This window comes from Megalops cyprinoides, chromosome 8 (assembly GCF_013368585.1).
Source record: "Megalops cyprinoides isolate fMegCyp1 chromosome 8, fMegCyp1.pri, whole genome shotgun sequence".
NCBI lineage: Eukaryota > Metazoa > Chordata > Actinopteri > Elopiformes > Megalopidae > Megalops > Megalops cyprinoides.
This window is the reverse complement of record NC_050590.1, coordinates 15,271,758-15,289,536: the sequence shown is the minus strand read 5'-3', so window position 1 is coordinate 15,289,536 and position 17,779 is coordinate 15,271,758. Positions and strand designations below refer to the sequence as shown.

At 41.6% G+C, this 17,779-nt stretch overlaps 2 protein-coding genes across 2 annotated transcripts; both read right to left on the bottom strand.

The window, feature by feature from the left end:
- Positions 1-277: 277 nt before the first annotated feature.
- def8 (differentially expressed in FDCP 8 homolog) lies at positions 278-11,224 on the bottom strand. The gene is made up of 12 exons (XM_036535063.1): positions 11,057-11,224; positions 9,788-9,916; positions 8,133-8,230; positions 6,869-7,018; positions 5,690-5,831; positions 4,799-4,963; positions 3,814-3,941; positions 3,280-3,393; positions 2,856-2,936; positions 1,991-2,131; positions 1,562-1,671; positions 278-1,256 (listed from the first exon to the last, which is right to left on the bottom strand). The coding sequence occupies exons 2-12, from the start codon at positions 9,891-9,893 to the stop codon at positions 1,166-1,168; spliced, it is 1,326 nt and encodes a 441-aa protein (XP_036390956.1). The 5' UTR covers positions 9,894-9,916; positions 11,057-11,224; the 3' UTR covers positions 278-1,165.
- Positions 11,225-14,120: 2,896 nt separating this feature from the next.
- On the bottom strand, positions 14,121-17,572 carry LOC118782293 (tubulin beta-3 chain). Its single transcript, XM_036535600.1, has 5 exons — positions 17,567-17,572; positions 17,270-17,395; positions 16,678-16,786; positions 16,215-16,325; positions 14,121-15,196 (listed from the first exon to the last, which is right to left on the bottom strand). The coding sequence occupies exons 1-5, from the start codon at positions 17,570-17,572 to the stop codon at positions 14,121-14,123; spliced, it is 1,428 nt and encodes a 475-aa protein (XP_036391493.1).
- Positions 17,573-17,779: the final 207 nt, after the last annotated feature.

Genomic DNA, 17,779 nt, shown 5'->3' with positions numbered 1-17,779 from the left:
GTCAGGGTGTATTAGCGAGCCATGGCTTTGGTCAGCCAGTAGATGGCCATCTTGACCTATGGAAGTTGCTAGCGGTCATGTGAATTTCCAGAGGTAGAACACCAACACAGTTGGCGCAGAACATCTGCCGTGTCTCTGCAATAAATTGTCACACGTTTGGCATTCTTTACGACTTTATTCATGCATTACTTAAACATGATTACAGTTATTTGTTACATTAGTGATATTTTGGTACACTAAATAAAACGTCACGAACAATAGTAACAAAAATGCTTGCTCAGAAAATTAAAGATAATATTTTCATTGATTCAACAAAGGATTCCATGCTGAAACAACGCAGCAAATACAAATATTATTTTAAAACAAATAATTAATACAACATCACGATGCCCACATCTTGTACAATAAGACATAGCATGTCACCCGCAGGTCTTCACCAAAACAAGTGTGCTTTATCGAGGGAATATGCTCATCGCACACGCCTTAAGTTGTTAAATGCCTGAGAACATTTATAGAGTAAATAAACCGAGGAATGTCGTGCATGTTTATCTAAAACGCTGACAACTGTTTTTTTTACAATACATCCAAGATTTACAGAAAAAAATGACAGAATGACAGCTTTTTACTTTAAAAATAAACCACATCGATGCTTAAGTGTATTGAATGGTATTAGAAAAAGCTGCACATTGATGGATACCACAGTTAGGATGATACTGTAAATCCTTCTTTTAACAGGCTTTTCATGCTATATATTAGGATTGCATTACACCTCATTAATAACAAGTATATTCTTGTACATAATGTCAGTTAAGTTAGCGTTGTGAGTGGTGTTTCTTCTGCTACACTCGTTAGTTAATTAAGAACTACTACAACCGAAATATCAATAGAGCTGCTAGCTACTTGAGGTTCATGAACAACACGGTTTCCAATTGCCTTTTCTGGTAATATATAATATGCCTCACTTAGATGTAGTGTACTAAACACATACTGGTGACATGCTTATAGGATGAGTCAAATAACGAGAGACCAAGATAAAAATGTGACAATGGTAATTTCAAAATACCAGTCTGTTGCACATATTATGTTGCACACAATATAAGGAAGTTATCCTGTCTTCTTCCACCAGTTGTCACAGTGATGGGGTTGAAAAAAAAAACATGTAAAGTTAAGCCACCTCGGGGGTGGCTGGCTCATTTTTCCGTTCTGTCATTCTAGTACATCGTGGACAAGTAGTGGAGTTGTCATAATAGCAGTCCCTAAAAATCAGACAGAGAAATGCATCTTAATTTCAACAAATGCTTTCCAAGTATTTCTGATATGTCATTGAAAGTACTTTCAGTAAGAACTACGAAGACAAAACAGATAAGGTATTTTCTAAGTTCATTACATTGTAATTAATAGTCTGTAAATAAAATCAAATATAAAATGTTGTTGAATTTGGTTAAAATCTAAATCAAAAAGTTAAATATTAGTCAACTTTTGTAGTGTTTGTGTCATCTTGTGTATTGTAGATTGACAGGTAGGAGTAACATCAGCACAGACAAGTCTTATGTGCACTGACCTGTGGAAGACAGCAGAGCAGTCATGGCACACGGAGGTGTGGCTATCAAAGGGGAAGAGCACATCTCCCTCTTTACACAGTTCACATACAAAACCTTTTGCCTGGCATCTCTGAGGAGAGGAAGACAGAGCATAATGACAGGTTTTTCACCATGAGTAGGCCTCTTGTTGGCCCTAGCATACCATGATACAAATACAGTCTTTAACCCAGAAGCCATTGTGTATTTCTCAGAGATAAACCATGCATGAATTATCATTTGAATGACGTAATGCCAGAGCAAGTCCTTGAGGCATTTATCAAGCAGAGCAAAGTCATTTAAATGCTTCAATCTTCAGCAACAACGTCATGCTGAACATGGACTGTTGACATCATGATTCTGTGTTAGTCTCCTCGCCAAGGAAACAACAAAACGTGTCACAGTGCACCTACCTCACAGTCCAGTTTGATGTGCTTGGCAAAGGTGGTGTGGATCTCAGTGAGGGAACAGCTAAGACGGCCACTGGAGATGTCAATCAGGTCCTGCAGGGAGTACATGTCGTCGTTCTCCACAAAATGCTGCCGGTCTTGGAGCTGTCATGTGGACAACACATGCTGTAGAGGGAGTATGAAGAAGCTGCACTGGCCCCACCCTGCCTTGGAGTGGTGGCAGGGACTACACACACAAGCCGTGCATGTACAAACTTCCAGAAAGCCACTCTAATTTCTGGTCATCTAATTTAAACTTACTAGACTAATAAACAGAACAGCCTAATTGGATCAAAGCTCTTCTTTGCATTACATGCATAATCTTTGGCAATCTTATATCGCAGTATAGCAAAACCTCTCACTCTACTGTCATGTTAATACTTTAATTATTGTAATATTTTACTTACCATTGTGGTTCTTAATATATAAAGCACGACATAGAAAATACAGCCTTCAGATCATTTCTGCATATTGCTGCTACACATTTTTATCAGTGTTTCTATGAGTAGTCACCAGAAGGTGGCACTCAAACACAAACTGAACAAAGCTGACATGACGGTGAGAAGTCCTTGGTTTATAAAAAATAGTTTTTGTTTTTTGCTCTTACCTCCTGAAGAGAAATACAGTCATTTAAGTCTTATGCTATATTTCTCATATTTAGCATGAGCACAGCACCGACACCTAAGAACCAGCGTTTCTGTCACTTGCACAAAATCAGGACAGCATTAATAAGAGTCATTCTGGTTAGTGGTTTTACAGAAGCGGTTCTGAAGGTGATACCAGAAGTTGAGATAGAGGGCGCACTTCTCCCTAGTGTGCTCTCACTGACCTGCAGCAGCAGCCTTGCCTCCATGGCCTCCTTACAGGTGATGAAATAGGGTTTCATCAGTAGGATGTCCTGACGCAGTTTCTGCATAAGGACAAAGCAGCCTCATAAACACAATAAGGATCACAATCACTCTTGATAACCTCCTTGAGCAAACTACTCTCCTCAGATAGTTTCTTTCATTGGACTTATTTAATGCTTCAACACCAGTAGACTGTCACAAATAGAACTGCTGAAGCGGAAATCTCCTGGCAGACTGAAAATGTGCAAACTTCACACTGTACTGCCTACATAAAGACAGCCTGCCAGACACCCAAGTTACTAGGAATCAAAATCTCTTCAAAGAATTAAGCAGAGCAGTGCATGAAGAATACTCTCAATAACAGCACATATGACCCACAATGAAGCAGGTTTCAGAGGTACTCACCCGGATCTCTACCAGCTCCTCCACAAAGTTGAACAGCAGGGGGTTGATCTCACGCAGCTTGAGAACCGGCCTGGACAACATAAGGGTCAGGTAACGCATGGAGGAGCGGCACACCTGCACAGGGGACCACAGTGAATGCACCACACACAGTGAATGGACATATACACGCCGTCACCAGCACCTGCACCTACACAAACACACATAACAACCTTTTCCTGTGCATATACATATCACAGCTTGCTAATGTGTATGTATACATAAAAGCCTGACACTACGCATACACATATACACATCATCTGCACATGTGATTGCCATCACAGTTGTAACATACAGCAATATCACATGACACATATATCACATATAGCCAGCCAGCATTCATTCATCATCAATCAACTTTTAAAGCACAGGCCCCATTATATCAAACCAGTCAGAAATTAATGCATTGAAATTAGAGAGTTAAAATTATTCAATGCATATGTTCACCTTAACACAACACAAAGCATCGTCAGACAAGTGACATGAGTTGTCTCCTACCTTCCTGGGTTCAAACTCCCAGTTGTGGATGACACGTGCAGGGATGACAGCCGTGTCATTCCAGTGGCAGGTGCTGCAGTAGTATTGCCCAGTGTAGTCACACTGCCTGGCCTCACTGGGAACACCTCCTGGACCCCAAAACAATACAACCCATCATGCGTCTGTTTCATACATCACCCTGACTGTGTGAGGGCCAGGATAGCTTAATAGTAAGGACCTTTGGTCAAAGTTCTTGATGCATACCTAGTGCAATACCTATCCAGCTGTACCAATCGATAAAAAAACATTTTCAAGCTATGTAAGTCAGTCTGGATAAAAGCCACCTGCTAAGCAAAATTTAATGTAATGTTCAGTAATGAGGGAGTCAGCCAGTGCTCCGTTTTTCTGTTTAGAGAACTCTGGTCCTAGATCAGCACTTACGGGCAACTTCTGTCTCAAGTTTGGTCATTCCGTTCAGAATCACTCTTGTCACTGGCTTGCAAAAGAGGAACTAAGTACTTTCTCTATAAGTAACACACGGTCACATTTTCAGCGTCAGACAAATGTTTAAAAGATCAGGAATTTTCATTCGGTGTTTATTGACAAAATCTGGTTATGTATTTTTCACAATTTATCAGTTGTGATTTCCAAACATATCAGCATCCTCATCCCATGCTTGAATCCTAAACCTTGAACTTGATTCAGTTTTCATGCTCTTTCATGCTCGTCTTTACAGGATGCTTCTCATGAAGAACCAGATTCTGTCCGTGTAGCCTATTTTCTACTAATAGCTCCAAACACTATAGTCCTCCCACAGTCTACATTAAGAGGATATGAGGAAAAGGAGGAAGGGAGAAGACAATGCATTGTGGAAATTGGGGGGGGGGGGGGGGGGGGGGGGGGGTTGGCGTGCGGGTGGAGATAGGAGAGTAGTGCTGTGGGGGGGGGGGGGCTGGTTGCAGGTTGAAGGGAGGTGGCCAAAGGACAGTTTTAAATCTGCACTCACGCAGTGACACAGGCGCCCGACACTCTGCACACCGGTAATCCTGTCTGTCCAGCCCAATCTCAGGGCAGATGTTCAGCTCATATTCAGACTGGTGGCTGACCTTTGATCTCACGCAGGGCTTGGTGATGAGGTTCATGCATTTGCTATGGCAACGGTAGTAACAGCCTTGGAATAGGAAAGGGTGACACACATAATAAATGCAACTGTTTTTACAGTACAATATGTCTGTCTCATATAGAATAAAACATATATATATATATATATATATATATATATATATATTTTATTATCTTTTTGTAATTTCAACTCATATTAGGTGCCAAAAACAAATCTGTGATAGCACTAAATTTAATAATTCATGAAATAAAAATTAGATCCAACTTTCCTCAATTAAGCTGTCAACCAAAATGCAACCTTAGGGACCTACAAAAGCTCAGAGAAAAATAGTATGGTGGAGGCCAACTGTACTGGAGGCCAACGCTGCCCAGCAACAACTGGTCTGGCTGAGAGAGAGACACATCAGCCAATTGGATGCCCCTCTTAAACAGTCTTTGTTGCCTAGTGACATCTTCTTTTTTTTATCAGTGTAGACATTCAGCCCACAAAAGAGAGTGACACAGTCTGCACAATCTACATGAGGAGACAGGTTTAAGCACAATGTGGTCACATATAAAAAAAATCTGAATTACGACCGTACTGTGCCTCTACCTTTCAAATGTGTTCAATTAAGCAGGACCCTAAGGATGCAATGAGCATTATGAGGAATGGAAGTCTGGAATAAGGCATTGGTTACAGCTAACAAAATACAAAAATACATCACACTTTGTCAATGTATAGTTGAAAGGACTTAAAAAGCCAGGTCTATGTACTCAGACTGTAGTTAGGCCTTACCTGTGCAGGTGTACCACGTCTGAATGAGGCCCCAGATGATGGTACTGCACTTGTCACAGGTCTGCTTCACACTCTTACTCTTCTCCTTAGAGAAGCGATGCTCCAGCAGGACTCTCAGATTGGGCTCATCTTCCTCAGGGTCCTGCAGAGTAACACAAATCTCAGTCACATGACACACACAGCATCACAGCACCATGTTGCAACCAAAATTTACCCATGAATTGATTGCATGTGAACAATATAACTTTGCTCTGCAATGCTATTAACATGTAAGAATAAAGTATAACATCGAGGCATACATTTATTTCCTGTTTAATCATAAATATTGCCAGCATTGTGTCATCTTTACAAGTTCAATTTAGAATTGCATTCACTAACTTGTGGACAACACTTTTGCTGCCTCAGATGGACTGAGCTTGGCTTCCTATGTGCAACTACAGCAAAGAGACCACAGAAACCTCTCCAAATGGCATTCAATGTTAGTTTAGGGAAGTGACTACTAACACATAAGGAGTTTCTAATACTACTTTCAATATGTTGAAACACTGTATGGTCATGCAACCATCACAACATGACAGGAAACTGGCATAAATTGGCAAGTTCCTTTTGGGCAATGTGATGCTGTAGTGACAATTAGGTAGACAAGGGCAATATTTTTACTTACATTAATCTTTACTAGGTGTCCTGTCACATTGGGAAAGTTTCAAGTTTCATACTGTTGCCCAAAATTAGATAAGTGGAGAAACAAAAATAAGCTGAGTGGTTACAAGTAATCCAAACTATTTATTCCAGAAATTGCACAACAAATTGGTATTGGGAAAAGTGGAACTGCAGAATTATGTCCTGCAGCAAAACCTTTGTTTGATATATTCAGTGAAGGATGCAAACTTGCTCTGCACTACAGTATGTGCCTCCCAGAATGCATGTGCTATAGAGGTCCTTTGGCAATTCACTGCCCCAGAAGAGGACAAGAATTCAAACGCCTCTGATTTGCTCCGCTTTCACACTGGCCCCCAAGATTTCGCATTCTGATGGTATATATGACCCCTGCAAATGTATGCTCTTCACAAATGTGCTTCATAAACCTCTTTGTCTTTAATGGCTATACTAAATGCCTTGAGCAGACAGTCATTCTGTGTGGAGCTGGGTGTCTCCTATGCGAATACTGCCCCAGCCCACCTTCAGTTCCTGCAGTTTGAGCCGGAGGTGGATGAGTTTGACCACAGTGTCCTTCTGTCTCTCAGAGTGTTCAGGCAGTTCCAGGATCAGTCGCTTGCACTCCTCAATCGCCTGCTTCAGCTGCTCAATGTCAGACGCCACAAAGGAACCCTAAGTGGACACCAGCAGGGTTATGTCCCTAAACAGTACCTGTTCGGTGGAAAAGGACTATCTCTGCATCTCACACACGCAATCACACTCACAAGACCGGCAGGCAGTCGTGAATGCACATACACAAATATACTGGTCTAACTCCTCCCAACCAAATCAATACATTATGTGTTTACAAAGCTGTAAAATATTTTCTTACTTTATGCATTATTATCTTACTTTATGCATTACGCATTACGCATTCATGTACATGTATGAAAGTTATTGTATATTTTTTTCCATGTTTACTTTCCACCACATGAGGTGCATCAGTCATCACTTCTACTTTCTTTTAAAAGTTTGCCTGATGGAACAAATCCAGCCTAAAGTTCATACTTTTCCCCTGCTGACCAGATTACCAACTTACTCTGCAGGTTGCTGTTCAAACAAGTGTCTGGTGACATTTCCCTTCCCTTCCCTTCCCTTCTTAAAAGCACTGTCAAAGAAGGAAGTCTGGCTCAAAAATATAACACTAAAAATAAGATTTTTAAAGGATTAAACCAAGATTACAATGTTCTTGATGAGCACGCGTCTTTCACATTCAATTATTTGTTCAGCTGTTCTGATCTATTCAGATTAAAATTTTTCACACACAGTTCTTATGATTTATTGTATACATCTATCCATTTTTTATAAGCACAGTCTCCTGCAGAACATAACGGGAAGCCAGAGCTAATCCTAATAAGTGCAGGGTGTAAGGATGGGACAAAACAGGAAGGCAATCCGTTTGCAAAGTAGAGAAAAATACAAGCAGAGAAGACACTAATTACCCTTGACAGCAAGTCTTTGGACCGTGAAAAATAACTAAAGTACCCAGTGAAACCCACTCAGACAGAGGCTGAGCTGTACCACTCCACCCATGCTTTTCCATTACCTTAAAATAGGTGACAAAAACTAAAAAGTACCCAGCTATACTGATACTATACTGATATTTATTTAAGAGGTTTTGCATGTATTTTTAACTCTGACCTAGGTTATTTCAGATGGCGGGACTGCAGCAGCAATACCCTAGTTTCTAACACCAATAAAGCGGTACATTTCTCTCATGTCAATATCACTGAGCTAGGGTTCCTACCACAGGTCGTGAGAAGTGATCCTCTGCCAGGCCCAGGTCCATGGCTCGATCCACGCTCTGGGTTTTGGTTTCAGTGGAGAACACCTCAGGCCTCACCTCTGTACGATAAGTCAGCACTGTTCATATCGCCACATTCACACAAGCCAGAAACACTTTCCAGTCTGTATATATCAGATCCACCTGCCACACAGAACGAGCCTGGCTTTTTACTGTGACGGAAGGAGTGGTAAAAAGAGAGAGGTGATAAAACGCATGGGTTTTCAGTACAGCAACTTTATGACTTTTATAGACACTGATAAGGTATGACTAACACCAAGGCTTATATATATATATATATATATATATATACATAGTATATAGGTCAGGCTTAGGTGTGTGGATGAGGGCAAGATGGCTATGGGTCCAACTAACATTGTACCATACACCTCTAATATGACCCATATACCTCATTCAACATGTTTTATTACACCATATCATCCAACCTCCTTGTTCTATGTAGGATTAAAAGCACAGACCACAGGTATGGTTAAAAATGGAAAATGGGTACAGACATATGCAAGAGCTGAATTCATAGTGATCTGGTCTATAAACGCCTCAGTATCCACAGGTTACTGGATTTCAGCATGTTGTTGTCAGAATACTAAAATACACAGAATGTTTGGTTCAGGATCAGAGTGTTCATATGATAGGTACACATTTTGGCATAAGAAACCAAATTAATTCCACGTTCCCTCTAGATTTTTCATTCAAGCCTCATACAGAAGAAACTACAAAATGCGCTAAAAACACACACACACACACACACACACATATATATATATATATATGTACCTGCATACACCTCGCAGCACAGCATGGTGGGTGGTTTTCTAGTGCCCAGCAGGAAGGATAAGAAAAGATATTCTTCGGACTGGTTACCGGTCCAAACACTGTTCCAGTGAATTGCACTGTCTGCTTTATCTATATGCTCTACACACAATGACAATTCTCCAGGAGTGTCTGGAACAAACTGTAAGACTTATGATAAAGGAAGTGATCCAAGACTCAGGGAGACTTCTCGTTTCACTTCAGGCTCTTCACCTAATTTGGATTTAGCCATCCCAACAAAAGAGTTTCATGTAAAATAATAAGGGCTCTCCAAAATCATCTCAGTACACTGATACTAACTATAGGTCCCTCCTACTGTGGCACACAAGTGATAGTTACAACTGACGTAGGAACCAAAAGACCTTAAAATAACATAACAGTCTTCAGCATAATGCTGCACAATTCCATATTTTCGTTGATACTCACGCCTTAGATATACACACCCTTACACAAATTCTTTAATCTTCTTGTGTTATCCGATAAACAACTGTAACTTGATCTCACAGCTGACACAACCCAGATATTGACACCTTGACCTCAATTGCAGTCATTGTGGTCCTGAACCAAAGCAAGTTACTTTTATGGCTTCATAAAGCACTGAACCCAGTCTGTCAACATACAGTAGCCTACCTTTAACGTTAATATCACTGGGATAAGAGTTACATGAAGTTACGTTTTCAGTAATACCGTCTTGAGGGTTAACAGAGTTGCCTCTGTATGTTTCCAGAATTGGTCTAACATGGACTACTTGGTCTAAACCTGGAATTTTGTCTAACACTGTCACTCACCATGCTGAGGGGTACCTTTGTCCTCTTTTGTACCCTCCTCCTCTCCTCTGTCGAAGGGGTTGAGGTGGCCTTGTCGAAAGCGTGCAAGTCTCTCATCATATTCCATCTCACCAGCTACACACACGGGCACTGTAACGACATCCACACACAGCGCGTGAGCTCCTGCCCAGACTTTACACTGCAGGGGTATAGCTGAAGCTGGGGTTTTATTTCTGATTCGATCAATAATGCTATTCATAGCTTATGGTATTTGATACTGATGAGACGAACGCAGGACCTATTCTTTCTCCGATTTCCTTTTAATATACATGGCTACATTTGCCGAAGGACAACAACATGTGCTTGGTAAGAAGAATGACTTGTGCAGGTGAAGATATATGCAGTAGGCTACTTAAGACAAATATACACTGCACTGAGGTAAACAAACTCAGCTACCTCTTTAAAAACGGATTGTGCGCGTCATCATCAAGCTCTATAGTACCGGTTGCTACAATTGGTTTGAAGATCAGTGAATCTGATTTAAGGAAAAACAACATTCAGCGTCCTATTTAAAAACAGCAAACACAAACGTGACCGCCCCATACAGACGCAAATGTTTCGTCGTTCCAACTTTACAAGATATTACTGTGCAACGTTTGAGAACCACATTTGTTCATACAAACAGCTAGCTTACTGATTTAATCAGGCTAGTTGTAAGAGGGGCAAATTTATGCAGCAGCTAGCGAACGCTAATCCCTTTCCCAATATCGTCCCAGCTCCAACTGAATTAGTGGAGCCTATCATGAGCAACAGTATTCAGGCTATCTAGTTTGCTACATGCAATGCTTTTCGGTTGTTTTCCGTCAGTTAACATGTCGACTATTATTTCTAGTAGTATCAGTTTTTCACTTGTAAAGCGCAACTTTTATTGCCTCACGCATTTTGTTCTTTTACCTAGCTCAGAATAGCTCCATATTTGGGACATGTCTATCTGGCTACCTCACGCCAGCAAGTTGGCTGTCAGTGTCACGGGTTGCTTGCTGGTTACGTTATAAGGATGTTAGTCAGCAATATTCACTTTCAGATATGTAGCTACCTAACAAAATAAGTGGCTATCTGGCAAACTAGCCGCTTTGTTAGCTAGCTAACACAATAAATGCAAATTATTTAATTTGGACAAGCTACACATTTCCTGTTGTTCTTGCAAAATGAACCAGTATTAGACAAACATCCGAGGAAACACCGAGAAGCAAGCTAGTTAGCTGCAATAAGCATGACAGGCATACTCACCCCCATTTCACTCAAAATCAAACAAGTAACAGTAAACCCCGTGGGAACATATCAAGATCCCCTCCGATGCCGTTTTTCAAATGGCCTTTTAAAAACCTTGATGCTTGCGGTTTTCTTTGCAAATGCTATAAAGTGCATCAACATAAGCAAAGGTAGCCCGTCTCTATGGTGGATGTCAGCGTTCTTGTACTGCTAAGTGCTGGCCTCTAGTGTCTCCTCAGTACAATAGACTAATCATCCGTATCAACCGAGATGGCAGGTTTGCTATTCGCCAAATTGTGTGTAGATGTTCCCTATTTCCACTGTGATGTTCATGAAGTTTATTATATTATATTATATTATATTATATTATATTATATTATATTATATTATATTATATTATATTATATTATATTATATTGATATGTAGGCCTACTGTAATCTGGAGTTCGTTTGGGGTGGAAGACAATGTTATATACTAGCTTGTTACCATTCAGCTATACCTCTATTGGTTTGCACATCGGGACAAAGGCTGCAGAGATCTTTAAAATAGTTAGCAGCTATCTGTCACATTTTATTTCTAAGCCTAAATATATTTTAAATGTGCAAGAGGAAATGGTTTCGTGTAAAATCTTAATTCTGTTCAAATTAAATTTTGAAGAGGGTGTGGAATGGAGCACAGAGGTACCCCACCCGCCGACCCCCCAGCAGCATAAATAATGGGACCATGTGTTACATCACATTTTCCCTAATCCTAGACCAACTCAGCATAAATAATGGACATACATTCTGCATGCCAAATCTTTGGATGAATTAACAATAGTGTCTTTGGAGCAGGAGCAACAGACCTGTTAGGCCATTTGTCAAAAGGCGATTATTGGCATGAAAGCAAGTAGTCAGATTTAGTCTTGTGATAAAACACAGATATCCCTTTGTTGTCATGAGGGTCATGAATGCACACTGAATATTACGCTTTCCATAAGTCAGTCAGTGAACAAAAGTACAAGACATTTAATTGACCAGGATGTATTTGTTGAAGATGCAAATTCAAACATCAGAGACATTCTACAGTTATTTTGCTCTGTATCCCACCTACAGGCTTCTAGAATACTTCTTGGTACTTTTTGAGAGAATAGCCTCTGTGAAAGGAATCCAATTAGCCTTTATGGGAACAAACATAAATTATTCCAGCTAATAGCATGACCTTTAAATGTCTTCAGATGCATTTCCACATTCATGAAATTATTTGATTTTAAAAACGTCCTAAACAACACTGACTGACTCCGTTTTGGGTTTTTTTTTTTCTTAAAGAACTGAATCTGTCAAAACATTTCTTCAAACCCTTCAAACACCGAACAGTAGCATTTTTTGATTCCTTTTTCCGTTCCTCCTGGTTTTCTGGATAAAAAAGAAAGCGGTTTGCACTGTGGCCGCATTCAGAATAAAAGTAGCATTGCAGCTGGGATAATTTGTTTAGTCACAAAACTAATAATCCCCGGACACTATCAGGACTCTTGTGGTGTATGCTTACTCAGCACTGTGACGCCATGGGTCAGACCATCCCGAATTCCTGTGGAGTGAGTTGACTCACGGGGGAGCGGTACTACCTCTGTGTCTACCAGGATTCATTTGATCCATAAGGAGAATACTCACCCAGACTGTGTTTGCCAGCTTTTCCGCATCACACTTCCGTATCACACTGTGTCTCCTTTGTCTGTGCATTCTGTCTCCTCTTTGGGGCTTTTATACTGCAATCAGATCACCTCCGGGAAAGCGTCTGGTCTCACCCTGTAGTCATAAAGTGCTTGGCTCTTAGGCAGCACTAAATTATTAAAATGGTATGTTTTATGAGATGATATTGACCCATTAATTATATCCATAGTGCTGCATTGTCTCAAGCACAATTAACTTTTAGTGTTCTGTTATCTGCATCTGAGCAATAAGGAATAATATATAATGAATGAGTCCTACTACAGGGCTTTTCATATTAATGAAGGTCAACTGCTGGTATCAGTGTGTAAGTATGAGCACATGTAGCCAGCAAAAGAAAAAAAAAGAAAAATCACAAATTATATTACATATACCAGAATCTGTAAACTAACAGCTTTTATAATCAGAAACACTTCAGAAAGACTTCTTTCTCAGGGAAATTTCAGATGCCAGTGAGCACAGACTACTGTTCTCTCCAAAGAGAGGTATCTTACTAAAATATTTGTGGCCAGTCATCTGAATTTAGTCAGCCCTGAGGGCTATAGCAGGGTCAGTGTTTTCACTGATATAAAGGCCTTCTTTGTTAAGGGATATCCTTTGGCTTTGAAAATTGTTGTGTTGCTACCATGTGATTTGTCTTGTTGCTTGTGCTGCAGAGAAATCTAAGACCACAAAAACTTCCTTCCAGTCCAGCTAATGCAATCCCCTGTTATCAACGCATTGCTGAAGGTATACTCTTACCCCGGGAGCACTGATATTTTTATCCACCATCTAGGTCACTTACACATGGGACAGTCACACTATCAGTCCAACATTCAGTGGTGCTCTGCTTTATCCTTCTTGTGCAATTATATATAAAATTCCTTTACCTAACCTTGTTCTGTTCCCAATCCAACTGAAAGTGAAAAAGGATTTTAATGCAGGTCATACATTTCAGCACATGTGAGAGCACAATCACCTCCCATGATAGCAGTATATTTATTGAGTATTTCCCAAAAATAAAAACTAGCAAAATCAGTAGAAAATAAAACATTTCCAGTGAGCTTTGACAAGATATGACAGAAAATAACAGCACCAAGAGCTAGTTGAATCCATCTGTCATTTTTGAAACATTACTTTATTTTGCACATTGTCAGCTAAACGGTCAAGAACTGAAGTACTTTCAGCAGGTCATATAATACCAGTAAGAAGCAATGATACAGTCAGTGAACTAGGAGCTGGCGCTAACAGTTATCAGAGAAAAACTAACAGCGAAAGGGAGTCAGAGCCCTAAAGCAGCTAGGAAAGGTGAGGATGCCTTTTTTGGCCTGCATGGAGAACATTGAGAAGTTATGGAACACTCGAATGATTGAAAGGTAATTTATTTCTAGAATGTTCACTTTTGGCCCTGGACTTCAGATTCCTCATCGTCATCTTCGTACATCTCTCCTTCCTCCTCAGCCGTGGCATCCTGGTACTGCTGGTACTCGGACACCAGGTCATTCATGTTGCTCTCAGCCTCGGTGAACTCCATCTCGTCCATGCCTTCCCCAGTGTACCAGTGCAGGAAGGCCTTACGGCGGAACATGGCGGTGAATTGCTCAGAGATGCGTTTGAACAGCTCCTGGATGGCAGTGCTGTTGCCAATGAAGGTGGAGGACATCTTCAGTCCACGGGGTGGGATGTCGCACACGGCCACCTTCACATTGTTGGGGATCCACTCCACAAAGTAGCTGCTGTTCTTGCTCTGGATTGCCAGCATCTGCTCATCCACCTCCTTCATGGACATGCGGCCTCTAAAGACTGTGGCCACAGTGAGGTAACGGCCATGGCGGGGGTCACAGGCAGCCATCATGTTCTTGGCATCAAACATCTGCTGTGTGAGCTCAGGCACAGTGAGGGCACGGTACTGCTGGCTCCCTCGGGCTGTCAGGGGGGCAAAGCCGGGCATGAAGAAGTGAAGGCGAGGGAAGGGCACCATGTTGACGGCCAGCTTGCGCAGATCAGCATTGAGCTGCCCAGGGAAGCGCAGGGAGGTGGTCACCCCGCTCATGGTGGCAGAAACCAAGTGGTTGAGGTCCCCATAGGTGGGCGTGGCCAGCTTAAGGGTGCGGAAGCATATGTCATAAAGAGCCTCATTGTCGATGCAGTAGGTCTCGTCTGTGTTCTCCACCAGCTGGTGGATGGACAGGGTGGCATTGTAGGGCTCCACCACTGTGTCTGACACCTTAGGGGAAGGCACCACACTGAAGGTGTTCATGATGCGGTCGGGGTACTCCTCACGAACTTTGCTGATCAGCAGGGTGCCCATACCTGAGCCAGTGCCCCCACCCAGGGAGTGAGTGAGCTGGAAGCCCTGAAGGCAGTCACAGTTCTCACACTCCTTTCTAACCACATCCAGTACAGAGTCCACCAGCTCTGCCCCCTCTGTGTAGTGGCCCTTGGCCCAGTTGTTCCCAGCTCCACTCTGGCCTGTGGGGTTACAGCAACAGCACCATTCATCACTTTAGATGTTGTCGTTTTTACTCAAATTTTGACTATATGAGCGTACTTTGCCCCAAAGTAAATTTTTCCTCAGTATAGCATCTTAAAATTTCAGTATCAAAATATGTCTTTCAAACAGCATAGAGGGCATTCTAAAATGAACTTACACAACTGTACCATTTACCGTAGTCATAATGTTTCATTAAGTAATAGTAATATTCTACCTGCCTACATTTAACATTTCTGAGAGGACAACTAGCAATTGCACATGCAATTATCCTCACAGTGGTATTTGGTACTTAAAGAGTTAAGCCCACTCATGGCGATGAATCTCTCTAGGAAACAGACTGCAGCAGACTCCCTGACTGGTCTAATAAAAGTCATCGATTTCTCCAGGCTTGTTGGCTGTAACATTACTGCAGCCACAACCTCATCTGCACAGCCAAGGACAGAGGCAGTGAATAAGGCTGCCCGCTATACACCCCAGGCAGCTTGTCACTAATGGAAATGGGGGCAGCTGTTTCTGAGCACAGTGTGCAATTTGGAAAAAAAAGCTCAGCCCTGCATGTGTTTTCGTTTCACAATTGAGATCAATGTGCTATTTCAGTCACCTGCAGAAATCTATGCCAGCGTGCATACCATTTAAATCCTGTAAATACTGCAACCTATATCAAGAAGGTAGCACAGAGAATTGAGAATATTTTTGTGATGTACAGAGATAGCCGTCATATACATACAGTCCTGATTTCAGATTAAATCTAGAGATTTCAGAAATAAATCTAGAGATTACAGATTAAATCTAGAATATTAAATGCCTCAACATTAATAACTCTGGCTACCAAGATACTGTATGTGCCACTCTCACAGTAACATTAGCCCAAAAAAACAAAATCAGCAAATGTCACTTTTCAGGGCTGCAGAACGACTTCATTGTCAAGCAATCAAAACTCTCATCTCAGCTGACATGACATCCCTTACGGGACAGGAACGAATGGGCCCCACTAACCAAAGATGAAGTTGTCTGGTCTGAAAAGGTGGCCAAAGGCTCCAGAACGAACACTGTCCATGGTACCAGGCTCCAAGTCCACCAATATGGCTCTGGGTACATATTTGGAGGCTGAAGAGAAAAGAACAAGATATGCTTTACTTACATATCAATCCTATCATCATTCAACAAGCTTATCTCATACCTGCCTCAACCACATATCAGCAACTTAAAACACTGATAAGAATGTGACCATGTTATAGGAGGTGTTTAAACCAATACAGCAAAAGAAATCATTTGTGAGTCTGCCTTTTTTGTTTACATCCAAATAAAGTGCAATGGCAATGCATGAAATATGACTGAAATACCAGCTGTGGGTTAAAAACATGTAATGGTCATTTATTGGTATGCCCTTTGTGTTTCACTGACCTCCAACATGTAATACTATGTCTGTGATTGATTACACTGGCAACCAGTGACTCACATGATGCCTCATTGTAATAGACGCTGATCCTCTCTAGCTGCAGGTCGGAGTCTCCCACGTAGTTTCCAGTGGGATCAATGCCGTGCTCATCGCTGATCACCTCCCAAAACTGCAACCGCAAAGTGTTCACATTGAGCATGCAGCTGCACCAAAGCTCTGCCCTAAATCACTGGCTGCACTTACAGACACAAAGTACACACATTAACTGACAGCAGGAACATGCTCTGGGAACAAAACTGTGAACATGAATCTCTTATAAAAGTGTGCACGGGCTGGACGCAATGACTAAACACATAAATTCTCATCTGAATGTTTCTAGTTTAGATGACGTTTTCCTGGATCTCCAGGGTTAGCTTGGTGTAGTATACCCATGATCAAACTGGAAGTATGAAGCTGACCGATAAAAAAATGAAAAATACCTGAAGTGCAAAAATCAGGCCACAGCTTGCTATGCTGTATTGTAACTACTGTAGGTTGAGTTGTGAAAATGCCCAACAAAGATATCTGAAGACATAAGTGTGTCTGAGTAAACTGTTATGCTGTTGATGTCCCACTGTGGGGCCAGTCTGTGTGCGCAGCTGTGAGACCTAACGGCCTGCTGAGAGGAGGATGGGGCTGTGGGGGCACTGACGGTCATGGAGAGGTGGGTGGAGACGAGGGCAGACACACCAGGGGAGGGGAGGACAGCAGGCACTGAGCCAAGCTGTTCTGAGAGGAGCTTCAGAGAGACCGCGGTCAGGACAGTATGTGTCAGGGAAACTGTCCTGATGGGAGGGATTGGTCTGACACCTCGCAGAGATCAGCACTTTCGGAGATCGGCCATAGGCAGCCTTTACTGAGTGGGATTTTATCCTCATGCACACTTACAGTGCAGTAGTTTAAATCCTACCTGCATATCAGACTGACCACAAGGCAATATTCCAGACAACACAGAACAGGATTCAGATTGACTGGAGAGAAAACATCTCCTTTAAACATGACTCAACACATGCCACTGAAAGCCCTAAATCTGGGCAAATCATTGAATATCCATTAGAACATCTCTGTACTCTCAAATGTTTACTAACACCAAATGTCAAAAGAACATACAGTAATAGGTATC

Coding starts and splice junctions, on each gene's coding strand:
- def8 (XM_036535063.1), bottom strand. CDS start 9,893: ATGGAATATGATGAGAGACTTGCACGCTTTCGACAAGGCCACCTCAAC. Junction 8,231..9,787: donor CAAAGGTACCCCTCAGCATG/GTGAGTGACAGT, acceptor CTTATCGTACAG/AGGTGAGGCCTGAGGTGTTC. Junction 4,964..5,689: donor GACGTGGTACACCTGCACAG/GTAAGGCCTAAC, acceptor TCCTATTCCAAG/GCTGTTACTACCGTTGCCAT.
- LOC118782293 (XM_036535600.1), bottom strand. Junction 16,787..17,269: donor CATCCTCCTCTCAGCAGGCC/GTTAGGTCTCAC, acceptor TTGCGGTTGCAG/TTTTGGGAGGTGATCAGCGA. Junction 16,326..16,677: donor CTATTACAATGAGGCATCAT/GTGAGTCACTGG, acceptor TTTTCTCTTCAG/CCTCCAAATATGTACCCAGA.